Source organism: Hyla sarda, chromosome 1, assembly GCF_029499605.1.
Source record: "Hyla sarda isolate aHylSar1 chromosome 1, aHylSar1.hap1, whole genome shotgun sequence".
NCBI lineage: Eukaryota > Metazoa > Chordata > Amphibia > Anura > Hylidae > Hyla > Hyla sarda.
Window position 1 is genome coordinate 216,381,615 of NC_079189.1, and position 16,869 is coordinate 216,398,483.

The 16,869-nt window shown below is 48.5% G+C and overlaps 1 protein-coding gene across 3 annotated transcripts in view; it reads right to left on the reverse strand.

Moving 5' to 3' along the window:
- Positions 1–11,579, reverse strand: part of YTHDC1 (YTH N6-methyladenosine RNA binding protein C1) — a 69,737-nt gene extending 58,158 nt beyond the window's left edge. Inside the window, exons 1-2 of one of the 3 annotated variants that reach the window (XM_056568731.1) lie at positions 11,199–11,579; positions 1,538–1,639 (exon numbers count right to left, since the gene is read on the reverse strand). In XM_056568731.1, coding sequence (XP_056424706.1) covers positions 1,538–1,639; positions 11,199–11,229 — 133 coding nt within the window. In that variant the 5' untranslated portion in view covers positions 11,230–11,579. The remainder of the gene's footprint in view (positions 1–1,537; positions 1,640–11,198) is intronic. The other 2 variants (XM_056568733.1, XM_056568732.1) reach the window with 2 other exon arrangements.
- Positions 11,580–16,869: the final 5,290 nt, after the last annotated feature.

Sequence of the window (16,869 nt, forward strand, 5' to 3'; positions counted from 1 at the left end):
GGCAGCTCCCCCCAACAATATTAGGCAGCTCCCCCCAACAATATTAGGCAGCTCCCCCCAACAATATTAGGCAGCTCCCCCCAACAATATTAGGCAGCTCCCCCCAACAATATTAGGCAGCTCCCCCCAACAATATTTGGCAGCTCCCCCCAACAATATCTGGCAGCTCCCCCCCCCCCCCCCACAATATCAGGCAGCTCCCCCCAACAATATTAGGCCGCTCCCCCCCCCCCTCACAATATTAGGCAGCTCCCCCCAACAATATTAGACAGCTCCCCCCCCCCCCCCCCCAACAATATTAGGAAGCTTCCCCACACATTAGGTCAGCAGTTCCCCCACCCCACAGACATACAGCTTCCAGCCATATACAGTGTATGGCTGGAGGCTGTATGTCTGTACTGCTGCCCCCACAGTGTTCCGGTCACAGCTCCTCCGGCCCGGGGTCACATCTACTGCTATGGCATATGGACCATAGCAGTAGGTGCCGGGACCGGAGGAGCGGTGACCGGAACACTGAACAAGATGACGCGGTCACTTACCAGGCCCCGGCCAGCGCACGTTCTCCCGCGACGATCCTGCGGTCCTCCTGCGTCTCTATGGTTGTACGCACGGGACGTCAGTGACGTCCCGTGCGTACGACCATAGAGGCGGAGAAGCGAAGGACCGAAGGAGGATCGCGGGAGGACGCCGGGGAATGGTGAGTGACCGCCGGACATCCTTATGTCCCGAAAAGATTTTTCGTGACACAGGGATGTCCGGGATAGGAATACTTCTTTTTATGTGCCGGGGCCGGCTCCCGTGTGTGGCTGCAGGCGGGGGCCGACCAGAGCATATAAAAACTAATACTATAAACCAGGGGGCCTCCAGCTGTTGTGAAACTACAACTCCCAGCATGTCCGGACAGACTTTGCCGGTCCGGGCATGCTGGGAGTTGTAGTTTCACAACAGCTGGAGGCCCCCTAGTTTTTAGTACACAGTATTAGTTTTTATATGCTCTGGCCGGCCCCCGCCTGCAGCCGCACATGGGAGCCGGCCCGGTCACATAAAAAGAAGTATTCCTAATCCTATCCCGGAGAGCGCAACCCCCCCCCCCCCCCCCCAGATGTTGCGGCCGGCCCTCCCTGCACCCCCCACGAGTGCCTCTGCCACTTGCAGTGTTTGTAACTTGTGCTGTGGGCGGGCAGGGGAGGTGGTCATTATCGGCACATTTTTTGTTGTTTCGGCATTTTGCCGAAATAGCTATTTTCGGCCGATATGTATCGGCCGCCGATATATCGGTGCATCCCTAATTTTTAGAGTTCAGACATTTGCGCACGCTCCGATATATATTTTTATTATGTTTACATATTTTTTTTATATGGAATTTGGGAAAAGGGGGATGAGTCAAACTTAAAATGGAAGCATTAATGAGTGTTTTTCTAAACTTTTATTAAATTATTATTTATTTTTTTTAACACTTAGTACCTTAGACTATCCACCCCACTGGACCACCAGGGACTGTTTCTGTAAGGTGAAGAATACAACAGTTTATGTTTACCTTTTTTCTCATTTAGATCTTGCTCACTTTCAGGGTTATACAATTCATCATCTTGATCTGGAGCTTCAGTTAAAATGTCATCCAAAACATTTACTTCACCATCTAAAGTAGGAGGAGAGACAAAAAAGTTAAAGCAAGTACAAAAGTCCACTCTGAACAGTTACTCTAAAACTTTTGGCATTTTCTGTGGATATTTATAAAAAAAATAAAAATTACATAAGTGGATTACATATGACATTTTTAAAAGAAGTAATTACATCAAACATTCAACAACTCATAGGAGCATATGTATAAAAACCAATAGTAGGTCTGATAAGAGTTTGTGCAAATAGTAAATACATACACACCCAACATGAGCAGTAACTGTAGAATACTAATACTACATAAATACAGAGAAGAAAATGGAGCTGCAGCAGAATGAGTGTGGAAAAAAGGAGATTTTTTTGTACTGACCGTAAAATCTCTCTCTCGTAGCCTTCATTGGGGGACACAGAGACCATGGGTAGGAGGCGCTGACATTAGGAAAAAAGTCGGCTCCTCCCTGGCAGGATATACCCACCCACTGGAAGTGAGGTAATCCGTTTTGTCACAAAGCAGTAGGAGAAGCCAACAAAGAGACAAGTCCGAAGGACCCTAGAAAGGAATCCCGGAGAAACACCCAAGAACCGGAATCAGGACAAGAAGGAAGACATAGGTGGGGTGCTGTAACCCCCAATGAGGGCTGCAAGAAAAATTTGATGGCGAGTACAAAAAAAAATCTTTTCCTCGCTCTTCATGGGGGGGGGGGGGGGGGGGGGGGGGACGACACAGACCATGGTAGGTGCCAAAGCAGTCCCTGGGGTGGAAAGAACACCAGAGGAAGGGAGTCAGTCCGGAGACTGAACCCCAGTCAGCCGCAAGACTCACAGACGAGACCCTGGGCTAAAAAGGCAACCAAGGCCTGGGACTGAGCATCCGGCAGTTACCACTGTCCATAGAGATGCACTAGGACACAAGGAAGGGACTGTCCTTAAAAAGACTAAACCACCAAAGAGAGACAAGAAAGGGCAAAGCAGAAACCCGATGGGCCGAACCAACCTGGAAGGAGGTAGGAAACCAACTCGAAGAAGCATAGAACCAGACAGAGGGAGGGTCCGGTTGGGAACAAAAAAGGAAAAGGGAATGACAAGAGAACCCCATACAGAGGTCCAACCGAAACAAAAGAACCTGGCGAGAAAATGCCAGGGAGAGCCAAAAGTGAGTCAGTCAAGATGAAGAACAGAAACTTCTTGAAAAGAGAGACTGGAACCATCTCTGGAGAGGCATGGTGCAGAAGATCCTGACCAAAAAGCTGTAGGCGCCAAAAACCACTGTCCCAGGGGCAATGCGTGAGCACCCGGGAGAAGTGCGGACTCAGAGGATGCCATACAGGCTGAACAGCGGGAAGAACCACAGCCACGATGCAGCCGAAAAATGGCCCCTCCATTTTAATCCCCTTTTGCCATTGTTCCCCTCCATCTTAATCCTCTTTTGCCACATTGGATAATAATGGCACAAAGGGATTAAGATGGAGGGGGAATAATGGCACAAGGGGATTAAGATGGAGGGGGATACATTAGTATAAAGGTAAGAACACACCTTTTGTCTGAGGGTACCCCTCGCGCGCAAGTTCTGAGTGAGGGGGTACCCGCGGACATACTTTCAGGCCTAGGGGGTACGGTCGCCGAAAAGGTTGAGAACCACTGCCCTAGAGGAGGGGAAAAACAAAGGGAGGTGGAGACGAAACTCAGGCACCAACCTTGCCAAGCTTCCTGATCCCAGTATCCCCTGTGGAAGGGAATTTCCCAAGAGCGCCATGTACTGTAGGAGCAAGGAAATGCCGCCCTACGGTAATGGATCAAAGCACTGGGTGGATGTAGCCCCCAGGGATCCTGCGAAAACACACCGAAGCACGGAGGAGCCATGTTGTGTCCCCAGAGGAATTTGAATCCTGGACACTAGAGCTGGGAGATACAAATAATAACTATGAATGCAAGTAAGAAGCACACATAGCAACTTACAGCGTTGGGAGGAAACACCCCTTTGGGGCGAAAAAAGGAGAGGGGGGCAGATGTTCGGCAACGAAGCCATCCATGCCGATGAATAAGGCAACAGAGCAGGCGCCTGAGCCAACCCGTACAGGAGCCCAGGAAGATACCCGGAGGCATGGGGGGGTGCTGCAGAACAGGCCGTCACCTCAACAGGCCCCATGCCCGAACAGAGGTGCTTAACCGCTGCAGACCTGTGGAAACAATTACAAAGGAAGGCCTGAGGTACACCCCACCGAAAAGGAGGGGTGTCCAGAGCATATGTGGGAACACAAACATGGGTACCTCATGATAGTAGAGGGGTACCATGACTGCCAACACGAAGGAAACCAGACATCCAGATGTCCGACAGCATGGAAACTAGCCTCAGCACCCAACGACGTGCCACAACCATACCCTGAGAAGACCAACGTTACGCTGTTAGAAGGGGAACTGAGAGTGCTGCTGCGAGGTCCATAGAACCTGCAGGAAGCACCCACACCCCATCTCTTAATGGCGCTACACACCAGAACTGCAGACTAAAGTGATGAAGGACCAATTAGGTGCAGGAAATACCTGAATACCTGATACCTGGGATACCTGAACTTCCGCCAAGGTGTGGGAAGTGTATGGTAGGTGACCCGACGTAGTAGCAAACCACGCAGACTGGTATATGGCTCCTGAACCCACACTTCTGCAAACCATCCCACTGAAAGTGAGGTACTGGAGTGCGGCCGATCTGATGGGCGAGCCCAAGCAGAAGAAAGTCTGACTGACTGACGTCAGTCCCGTGTACCTGCAGGGGACCCTCTTCCAGATTTCTCCCACCAGCAGTGAGGTACTGGAAACCCCAGCCATGCACGCGGCAGCCTAGGGATGGGAGACAGACTGCGTCAAAACCATGCAGGCAACAGTCTGGCTGAATGAGTACACCTCCAGGTGCTAGCGAAAAAGGAACAACAGTCATATTGCCGATCACTGTGCCCCCTTGGTCGCAGGAGGGAGGACGGGGAGGCCTAGGAGCCATGGATAGAATCCTCGACACCTTGCGAGATCAGGGGAGGCTGAGGAGCCATGGATGGTATCCCCATCATACCGTATAGTCCATAGGAAACGTCAGGGCACTTCGGACACCGCGCACTGGTAGTGGGGTACCGGAGACATCAGGCATGTGAGAAATGACAGGCGGCAGAGGAACTACACAGACCACTGTCTGGCTTACTGGTATGGTTCCATAGTATGCAAAAGGTTACTCAGTGAGACACATCGCACTGGCCAAGGGGTACCGGAATGTCAACCATGGATGCGGCAGATATGAGATCGGTGACCTGTGGAGGAGGGAATCATAGTGTATGCACATGCCAAGAACCCTCCCCTGATGGATGACAGTCGGAGGAAGAACCCCGAAAAGGCCCTGGGCATCCGCCAGGAACATAAAAGCCCTATAAGGGCACCGGACCGGAGCCGTGCCCCGATAGGGAGGGACTAGGACCGGCCAAGGGCACAGTAAACCTGGCCGGTTTGCATATGCTCCCTCAGAGTGACAACTCTGCAGAATTAGGTATGGCAGAGGCATAGGGCAAAAAAAACATTGTGCCGATAGTGCTATCTGGAAAAAAAAAGGCGGACCCCATATATCCCCGCACTACTAGCCAGTACCGCTGGTTAGTGCGGGGGGAGCACGCTGACAGTTTCCCTTTAATCTGATAAAAACAGATATTAAGGGCAAAAAACTAAATCTCTATGAGCTGCAAGAGGGAGCCACAAAAAACACAATGCCATTAACAGCCACTAGAGGGCGCTTTCCAGCGACAGTGGTGCCGGCTACACAGGCTTCCATTAAGCTGGAGGAGAAACGGCCGTGAACCAGGGAGTCAGAGGAGGGAGACACCCTCTGACATCCCTGGTAGCGTGAACAACTACTGCAGCGTCCTAAGCCTGGAAGACTCACTGCAGGAGGAGGGGCAGAGCTCCGTTAATGAATGGCGCTGAAAGGCTGGGCTTTTCCTGTCCGGCGCTTCCAAGACAGTGCCAACAAATTCCCGTGCCGAGCGTGGGGAGAAGGGGGCGGAGCTTCCTGCCGCCATTATGTGCCCCGCTGACCAGTAAGCGCCAGAGGAGATCTGACCAGCTGAAGTAAAGAAAATCAGCGGCTGCAGAAAGTACAGGGAGCCGATGCAAAAGCCGGCGGCTGCCCTGAGACAGAAATGGCTGCCGTAACTGTGAGTCCACTGGTGGGCAGAGAGGATTATATACTCACCCACGGTCTTCATATACTCACCTGCGATCGTCTTATACTCATCCAGATGACTTTAAACCCGCTTATGGCCATGCTGCATCATACCAGGCTAAGATAGCGGGGCGAGCAGGAGCAGTGGGGGACCCGGACCAAGGGTACAATCTCCAGGCACTGGCCTTGGCGAGAAGGGGTTAACAGTACATACTCTATGTCTGTGCCCCTTTGTCGCATATAGGGGAACAGGTAGCGCCATGCTCCTGAACCCCCACCTGAAAATGGGAAACAAAAGGGAGGAAAAAACCTAATAGCCCTTACTAGAAAATAAAAAAAAAGACCAGGTCTGGGGAGCTCAGAGACCTCTGTCTTGCCTCCTACTGACACTAGCTAAAACTGATTACCTCACTGCAGGTGGGCGGGTATATCCTGCCAGGGAGGAGACGACTTTTTTTTTTTCCCTAGTGTCGGTGCCTCCTCGTGGCAAGAGCACTGTCTCTGTGTCCCCCAATGAAGAGCGATCGAGAAAGACATTTTTGGACAAATGTTATTGTGACATAAATAAAAACATGTAAAAAAAGAAGAACAGACATGAATTAAGCAACATCCCCGAGACTGCAACATGGATCAAAGAATCAATTCACGGCTGTGCAAAGTATACACATGGATGGTCCAAAAAGACATAAAATACAGTAATAGTCAGTCAATAGTAAAAGTCGCTAAAATGCTTTCTTAAAAGGGGTTGTGCGCTGCCCTGACTTTCAGAGCTCCGCTCATAGCGTCGGGAAGTTCATTACTCCGAACGCTGTGTGCGGGCTTCCGTGTTCGCGGCCGCCGGGCGTGACATCACGCCCGCCCCCTCTACCAAAGTCTATGGGAAGGGGGCGTGACAGCGGTCGCACCCCCTTCCCATAGACTTTCGTTGAGGGGGCGGGCGAGAAGTCAAGAGGGGGCGGGAGTGACGTCCCGCCCGGCGGCCGCGAACAGGGAAGCCCGCACACAGTGTTCGGAGTAATGAACTTCTGGACGCTGTGAGCGGAGCTCCGAAAGTCAGGGCAGCGCACAACCCCTTTAATTGGAGCGTCTTAAGGAAGAAGCAAAAGGACCTATGGATTCCAGGAGCTGTCAACTTTGTTTTCAGTGAAGATATCGGCCATTGTACTACAGGTTTTAATAAACACAGTAGTTTTTATTTTTATAAACATAAACAGTGATGATGCGTTTTGAGGGGAGACCCCTCTTCCTCAGATCGGGTTCTTAATTGGAAAGCCAGTATAAGTACAGAGTGCAGCAGCTATATATATAAAAATTACCACATAAGGGCAGCCTAGCAAGCACTGATCAGTTATCGGCGCTCGATTGCTCCATGCTGCCATGGCTTACTGGAGCACAGATCAGACAGGGAGGAAGCAGGTAAGAGCAATTTCACTGCGGGTGTCCCAATCAGCTCCGCCGAGCATCGGGATGTCATTTTTTTTTTTTTTTTTTTTTTTACATTTTAGACGCCACAATAAACCTTTGATCACGGTGTCTAGTAGGGCTGCACGATTTGGGAAAAATGTGCGATTGCAATTATGGGGGTAAATATTGTGATTTCGATATACGGTATAACAGATGGTAAAATCCCCTATTTCATGTCTAATTCCCCCATTTCAAATAGCCATTCCACTTATTTCATCATAGCCATTCACCTCATACTATGAGGGGAATGGCTATATGACATGGGAGGATGGGCTATAGGAGGAGAATGGCTATAAGAAATTTTGGAAGGGGGGTGGGGGGGGGGGGGAGCGCTATAGGAGGGAGATGGCTATACTACATGAGGGAAATGGCTATAAAGCATGAGGGGAATGGATATATAAAGTTTGTATAGCCATTCTCCTCATTTCATATATCCCATTCCCATGAATTCATATATCCCAACCCCCTCCTACAGCTGTTTCCCTGCTATAGCCAGGAAATGGGGAGATTGGGGGGGGGGGGGGGGGGGGGGGAGAAAGAGAAGAGACAGGAGGGTTGACATCAAACGGGGGCAGAGTCGTGACGTCACGATATTCCGGCCCCGTGGCAGTTTGTGAGCTGGCAGCGCAGCTCAAAGAGGTGTGTGCCGAATGCAAGCTTGCGGGGGTCCCCAGTGGCGGGGATAGTTGATAAGATGTCTTAGGGCCGGAGTACCCCTAAGAGATTAGAGGGGTTGAAAGATAACTTGTCATTTATTCATGTAAACTGCTACTTAGGGTTTAGTAGTCAAGTGGGCGGTCCTGCACAGTGATTGACAACCATCTGTGTATAAGTGTGCATTTAGAGAGTAGGCAAGGACCACCCACTAGACTAATTGGCCCAGACTGGGCAATCTACATGAATGACATGTTAGGGTGTTTGAACACCACGTTTTGTGTACTCGGTAGCCGGATCTGTGGGGAGATTTTCCAAAACCACCTGCTGCTGTAACCCATTCAATGAGCCAGATGGAGCTTGTGACCAGGAATGAAAGCCGTTGCAGATCAATGAATTAAAGCGGGTGCTTTAAATCAATGAACTGCAGTGGCTTTTGCGGTGCCAGAGACCGCCGCCCGCTTCTCTCTGCCTGTCCTGGGGTCCTGAGTCTAACCACCACAGTTGCCCCATCGCCTCCCCCCCCCCCCCATCCTCTGCCCACATACCGCCGCCGCCCCATCCCCGGGGGTTATAATTACCTGTTCCCAGGGGGTCTGCAATCCCTCTGGCTCCGTCGGTGTCCTGCGCTGTCACTGCGCATTGACGGTGACATTGCGTTGGGGACGTCACTCGTCATTACGCAGCACACAGCAACAGCGCCGGAGACAGAAGGATCGCGGACCCTGGGAACAGGTAATTATAACACCGGGGATGGGGGGAGGCGATGGGGCGGCGGCAGTATGTGGGCAGAGGATGGGGGGGGGGGGGGGGAGGCGATGGGGCAGTGGTATGTGGCCAGAGGATGGGGGGAGGCAATAGGGCAGCGGCGGCGACGGTCGTCTCTGGCCGGGGCATTATTGGCATATCGGCAAGGTAATTGCCGATACCGATAATGTCCAAAATTGGGATTATCGGCCGAAACTGTACACCAACCTATATAAACAAAGCTGTACACCAACCTATATAAACATGATGCCTGCAGATTGGACTGTGTAACAGATTGGCTAACATGGTACCAAACCCAAGTCTCTGAATTAAAATAGTGGGGAGAACAACAGTGGGCTTGTTCAAAGGGGGCAGTGATACAGTCACCATACATGCCTAGGTACAGCAAAGTTGGAAGACACACGCAAAAAAATAAATCCATCATCACAGAGACACCCCCCCCCCCAAATACGGTTTTTGACTTTTCAATCAAACAAGTGAAACTTTATTCATAATGGAGTGAAAAGTTAAAAACGTATGTTTGTTTTTTCTTGAAAACGGATGCAACCGGACAATTTTTCAAACCGTATACGGATTAAAATGTGTACATGTTTTGATACAGTTTAGTCAGGTTTTGAGGATTTTTATCAAAAACCTGATATGGGAACTGTATTGCAAAAATGTGGTGTTAACCCAGCCTAAGGCTGCATTCACATAGGGCTGGGCGGTATACCGGTTCATATTGAATACCAAATTTTTTGGGCTGCACGATATGAATTTTCCCCCATACCGCAATACCGGTTGGGCCCCTCCCCCTCGGGAATGTATTATCAGCCCAGCTGTTCTGCCCATACCCCCAATTAATGATCAGCCCAGCGGGGCACTACTCACAGATGTCACCCGCAAGCACTGCTCTCCTCCTCTGTGTTGGGGGCCGCCGGGCGCTGGAACTCCCTGTACGCCAGTGGTCTCCAACCTGTGGACCTCCAGATGCTGCAAAATTACAACTCCCAGCATGCCCAGACAGCCAACGGCATGCTGGGAGTTGTAATTTTGCAACAGCTGGAGGTCCGCAGGTTGGAGACCACTGCTGTACGCTGTATTCCTATGCACGGGCTGCAAAACAAAGAAAATAAACTTTAAACTCACCTACATCGGGGCCACACGCTGGGGACTGGAACGCCGGACAGCCGTCAGCCTATCACCGGCCGGAGCAATGTCCCGCCCCTGCCAATGATAGGCTGAGCCTACTGTCATGTAAAAAGCTCTGGCCGGCGTTCCAGTCCCCAGCGTAGGTGAGTTTAAAGTTTACATTCTTTATGTTTTGCAGCCCGGGCATAGAAATACAGCGTACAGCAGTGGTCTCCAACCTGCGGATCTCCAGCTGTTGCAAAACTAAAACTCCGGGCATGCTGGGAGTTATAGTTTTGCAACAACTTGAGGTCCGCAAGTTGGAGACCACTGGCGAACAGCGAGTTCCAGCACCAGCGTCCCCCAACAAAGAGGAGGAGGGCAGTGCTTGAATGTGACATCTGTGAGTAGTGCCCCGCTGGGCTGATCATTAATTGGGGGGGGGGGGGGGTCACATGATTGGGGGGGGGTCACATGATTGAGGGGGGGGGGTGAAAATACCGTTATATACAGTGGAACCGCCGTAAGTTATAAAAGATACTGTGATACACATATTTGGTCATACCGCCCAGCCCTACATTCACATCTCGTTTTTGCAATACGTAGTATCAGGTTTCAGTGTAAAAACTGTATAGAACTGTATTGCAAATTCTGTATTGTATTTATGTATAGACATGTCATAGAAAACCGTATGCCAAACGTAGCATCCGGTTGTGTACGTTTTGCAACATTTACGGTTTTATCCGTTTTTTTTTTCCCGTACACAAAACCGTAGTCTACTACAGTTTTCTATCCGGTTGAAAAACCAGATACAACCCGTATACTTTTTTTTATTTTTTAAATGGTGGTCAATGGGAACCGTATGTGTGTACGGTTCCATCCGGTTTGCACAAAACGGTTTTGCAGTTTGCACATGTGCAGTGCATGCCGAAAGCTCTTCCCACAAATAGAACAAGAACAACTTTAATTAAGGACATCCATTTTCAAACCGTATACAGTATATACAGAGGTATTTACGGTTCGGTCCGGTCTTGAGACATGTTTTTGTTTTGTTTTTTTACAAAAAACCTGATAAGCAAACAGTATTGCAAAAACGAGATGTGAATGCAGCCTTACACAAGGCAGAGGCCCCTCCTCACCGGTCCCCAGCACCGTGATAATGAATGGCTCTACATAACTACAGTCACAGCCATACAACATACCTACACCAGGGAATCGTCTTGTTCTCACAGAAAACGCCCCATGTAAACACCACTTGACCAGAAAAGCAGCACATACATCAACCTGCGGCACAAGAGCCTACGAGGTGACCGCGCCATGTATAGCTACATACGTTATACTCGATGTGTAAGGCTCTGTTCACACCTCATTGAGGACGTGCGGTACCCACCTTTGCTCGTCTCTACTCTCTCAGCCTCCATTCTTCTCCCGGACCGCCTTCTCACTCGCCGCCGTCTGCCCCGGTGGTGGGCCTCTTTGGAGTCTTGGCCGCTGGCGGATGTCACAGTGTCCCCCCCGCCCCGCCGGGCGCCCCGCTCTCCTGCCGTGGCGAAGCAAATCCCACAGGGGAGCAACCCGTCCTAAGGACCTACGGGAGGTAAGCGGCGGTCACCTAGCTCGTTCTACGGCCTGCCCGCCGTCCTCCACAGCGCTACCGTTTCTTCTCCTCACCCCGTTCTACGCACAAAATGGCGGCACAGAACTATAGCCTCCTGCGACAACAACACCCACCTCCCAGCATGCACCTCGAATACGGCATCGTGCGTGACCTCATCAAGCCCCACCTTCTGGAGTGTGGAGAATAGAGCGTAGAGCCGACGCAATTGTGTTCTGTAGAAGCATACATGAGCTAGTACATGAGCTTAGGATACAAGAACCTTGTCCCATGTGGCGACCCGTCACGGCTTGTTTTCTACCCTACTGTCTATAACAGTGTCTCTCAGTTTCCCCTGCTTGGTGCAGTATAGTTCCCCACATTAGGTGCAGCACAGTTCCCCACATTAGGTGCAGTATAGTTCCCCACATTAGGTGCAGTATAGTTCCCCACATTAGGTGCAGCACAGTTCCCCACATTAGGTGCAGTATAGTTCTCCACATTAGGTGTAGTACAGTTCCCCCACATTAGGTGTAGTACAGTTCCCCCACATTATGTGCAGCACAGTTCCCCACATTAGGTGCAGTATAGTTCCCCCACATTAGGTGCAGTACAGTTCTCTACATTAGGTATAGTACAGTTCTCCACATTAGGTGCAGTACAGTTCCCCCACATTAGGTGCAGTATAGTTCTCCACATTAGGTGTAGTACAGTTCCCCCACATTAGGCAGCATAGTTCTCCACATTAGGTGCAGTATAGTTCTCCACATTAGGTGTAGTACAGTTCCCCCACATTAGGCAGCATAGTTCTCCACATTAGGTGCAGTACAGTTCCCCCACATTAGGTGCAGTATAGTTCCCCCACATTAGGTGCAGTACAGTTCCCCACATTAGGTGCAGTATAGTTCTCCACATTAGGTGCAGTACAGTTCCCCCATATTAGGTGCAGTACAGTTCCCCCACATCAGGTGCAGTATAGTTCCCCACATTAGGTTGGCAGTATAGTTCCCCACATTAGGTGCAGTATAGCTCCCCACATTAAGTGCACTTTTTTTTTTTTGCAGTGTTATAGCTCCCATAGGGGGCTATAACACTGCACACACTGATCTTTTACCCTGATCCCTGCAAAGCCATAGCTCTGCATGGATCAGCGTTCTAGTGGCTCGATTGCTCAAGCCTGTAGCTCAGGCTTGGAGCAATTAAACGCCGATTGTACACGACGGAGCAAGGTAAGGGGGCCTCCGCTCGTGTCCTAGCTGATTGGCACATCGCGATTTCATCGCGATAATCCCGATCAGCCCGACTGAGCTGCCGGGAAGCTTTTACTTTCTTTTTGGACGCGGCGATCAGCGTCTGAAGGGTTAATAGCGGGCGGCACAACGATCTGTGCCGCGCGCTATTAGCCCAGGGTCCTGGCTATCATTAGCAGCCGGGACCGACCAGGTATGATGCGTGTCACGGCGTGACCCCGTTTTAAATACCTGGCGCAGGACGTACAGGTACGCCCTGTATCCTTAAGAGGTTAAAATGTATGCAAGGTTCGTGGACGACATACTTATAGCTTGGAATGGAAGTAAAGAACAATTTAACGAATTTCTCCTATATCTAAATAATCAAAACAAAATGAATATCTTGTTCACCAGCAATTTTTCAGAACACAACATCGAATTTTTAGATGTAGAAGTAATAAATCAAGGCACCCATCTTACCACAAAAGGCTTTTGGAAAAAATCAGCAACAAATTCATATTAAAATTTTTCTAGTAATCATCCACATCATACTAAAGAAGCAATACCCTACAGCCAACTCCTCAGACTAAAAAAGATTAACAGCAACGGAGATGATTTTGAAACACAGGTCCTTGAACTAAAGGAACGTTTGTCCATCAGAGGATATACAGAAGAGCTTTTGAATGAAGCACTACTAAAAACCGAGAACATTACTCGGTAAGAGTTTGTGTTTAAATAGAAAAAAAGAGAATAAAGATGATAAAGACGAAAGGTTTGTCTTTACATTCCAGTACAACTCTATGTCAGATACCATCAAGAAAGCCATACTGAATAATTGGTATATCCTGGAAAGGGATCCGGTTCTACAAGAAATGGCTTCGAGAAAACCGCTAATAACTTTTAGATGCAGTGAAAGTCTAAAAAATTTCCTAGTGATCTCTACATTTTGCTCTAGTAAAAAAGCTTCTAATAACTGGCTCCAAGAAAATGAGCTGAAAGGGAATTTTAGATGCGGAAAATTCATCCACTGTCCCCAGTTGATAAAAGGAGCATTTCTGAAATTGGGAAGCATAGATGTCATGGTGTTGCAGGTCAGAGTGTGTAATATATGCTATCCTTTGCCCATGGAAATTCTACTATATTGGATCAACCAAAAGGTGCCTCTTTTCCCATTTTAGGGAGCACAAACGCTCCCTAATAACGGGGTTAGGATCAGCAAGGCTTATACAGCACATGAAAGAAACGCATAATAGCGATGGAAATAAACTCACCTTTTTCGGTCTGGAGAGAGTGACAGCTGACAGCCCGGAACGGGAACGTACATTGTGACAACGGGAGTGTCAGTGGATTCTGCGCACTGAAGCGCTTTGGATCCTAGGTCTAAATGACAGAAACGAGCTGACCTTATTTTTATGATTACTACATATGTATCATATTGTTTTACATGTTTTCATTATTATTTTTTGCACTTTGAAAAAATTGGTCGGATTAATCCTCCTTCTGCATATCCCTATCCACAGGATGGGGGATAAGTGTCTGATCTTGGGGGGGGGGGGGGTCCAACCGCTGGGACCCCGATAATCTTCTGAATATCTCCTCATGATCAGAGCAGGGTTGCCCCTCCCCTCCATGCGTTTTCTATGGGAGAGCCGGAGCGCGATTCTGGAAATTGTGGTCGGTCCAGTGGCCATACCCCCTGTGATCAGGCACTCATCTCCTAAGGGTTAAAATTCTGGAATAACTCTTTAAGTAATAATGCATATCATCACCACTTAACTCAAAAGCGGCCAGACAATGCCCATTCACATACCCTACGCCCTGACCTTAAGCTTTCATTACCCACCACCCCTCCCACCCCAGCCAGAACTTCCCCCTTAGAAAGTACCTTGCCTCTTCAATAGGCCCAGGAAGAGCCAGCGACAGTCTTTACCCTTCTTGCAGGGTGACATCTTAACAGTGCAGGTGGGCGACAGCTTCTGTTACTTTAGGCTCCCCTGGTTCAATACTCAGGGGCAGGGGTGAAAACAGGAAAAGAAACCCTCCTAGATAACACCATCAACCCCTCACCCTACCCCCAGCCCGCAAGGTGCTTTGTGAAAAAAGCAGGTTACAGATGCCAATGCAAAGCAACTATTGTCTTGGAGCTAATGCAGCTTTATCACAGCCTCTACAGTGGTTTTCACCTGACCCTTTTTAAAACTTCAATCACACAACTTTATTAACAATAACAAAAACACACTCCATAAGAATAGACCAGTACAAGGTTCAGAATAATTAATAAGTGAAAAGGTTACACATTGCTAGGATAAAGAGAAGTCTATGTAAAAATATTCATATCCCTCCTAATTCCTTGGTTCAACTTGATGGACCTATGTCTTTTTTCGACCATATTAACTATGTAACTATATATCCTTCCTCTCATTCAGACCTTAGGGATCTTAGCTTCTGTTTTAATATATACTCCCTTCCTCTCCTAAGTATGACAGTTTCCTTCTGAGCTTGGTCGATGCACCATGGCTAGTCCCAAAAATTGCATCTGTCTAGGGTCAACCCTGTGTGCCTACTGCATGTGTTGGTAAACCTCTCTGTAGCCAATTCACTACTTGCGATTGTTTAATTCATCCTTTTATTAGTTAATTCCTTGGCTTTTTACAGTATGGAAATGACACTAGTGGGGTAGAGCTAGCTTTTTCAGAGCGAACATGGCCTTGAGCATGGGAAAATCCATTTACCGGTAAGTATAAAACCTGTTATAAATACATTCTGTTCTTAAGGTCTTTTCTTAATGGTCTGGAGGCTCAGGTACACAGCTCACTCTGATGACTATTGAGGTGGTTTCTTGTTGGGGGTTTCCCAGTTGAATATAGCCTTGGTGGATGGTCTTATGGATGACTTGACCTCTACAGCTTCAATGTCATCCAGCTTGAATGCTCGACAGTGGGGATCAAGTTTAGTAGTGTCATGAATAGGGGGCAGGGAGAAGTGAGCCCTAAGCTGTCCCTATAACCACTCTCCCTGCCTACTTGCCCATCAGCCCTAAATGACGGATCGACAACTTGGAGACGGTTTCTTCCTAGCACTAAAGTGCATTGGCGTCAAAGTCAACAAAACAAATGGAACTGTTCATGTCAGGACAAGTCATGAAAAAAAAAAACGGAATACGATAACCAACAAACAGATAAACCAGACAGGATATAAATACTAACATAAAACGGGTCAGGAAATCAAGAGCACTGTTCACTGGACACAGAACAAGGAATACACTAGACACCCCACTCCAAGCATGGAGGGACATCAATACCAAAAGCCAAATAGATGCATAGCCAGTGGGCACTCTCCACCAAGTGATCAGGATACTGGCCTAGAAGGAAACAGAAATACAAAATACAAGAAAACACAGGTACAGACACAAGATTCACTCACTCCTAGATAGACTTATTAGCCCAAGGCTCAGGAATTCTATCCTAGGAGTAGCAGGATCAAAAGGTCAAACCAGTACTGACATAATACAGACTAAGGCAACACAAGGCAAAACAAAGCAAGCTAATATATATATATATATATATATATATGGCACTTGTATCCCTTGTGCTTCTTTTCCAGTCTACAAACCTCCCAAATCTCCTTCACTAAATCCCTCCCACTGTGACATTCATCCTTCAGATTGCTCAGCAAATCAGTGCTGAACATGATACATCAGAGACAAGCGTCATCTCAGGGGGCTGACCTAAAAGAACTGACAGGAGTTGGCCAAGCCACCTAAGTGTCACAAAATGACGACTGCGCTGTTAATAGCAAGGTCGACCGTAATTGAACGGGTAAAAAACTACCAAATTTCTGGTGGGGGTTTGTCAGATGAGGGTCAAACATCTACAGGACCATATAACATATTTGCTTAACTATGCAACTGCTGCTAATTGGAGGATAATTTTCCAGCACCGGAGTACCCCCTAAAGATTGCAGAATCATCCACACTGTGGGATAAGATGTCTGATCATGGGGGTCTGGCCGCTGGAACCCCCTGTGATCTCCAATAGGGTATAAGATGTCTAGGGGTGGAGTACCCCTTTAACTCAAGAAGAAATAGATACCCGGACCTTTTGACCTGTACAAATTGGGCCCAGCTTATTCAGTGCTGTTTTGTGGTACAATTTTAGTATTATTACTTTCTTTAAACCAAAATCATCAGTGAAGTCTATAATTTTCAATGTTCTATACTTCTCTCCTTTGCATCCATT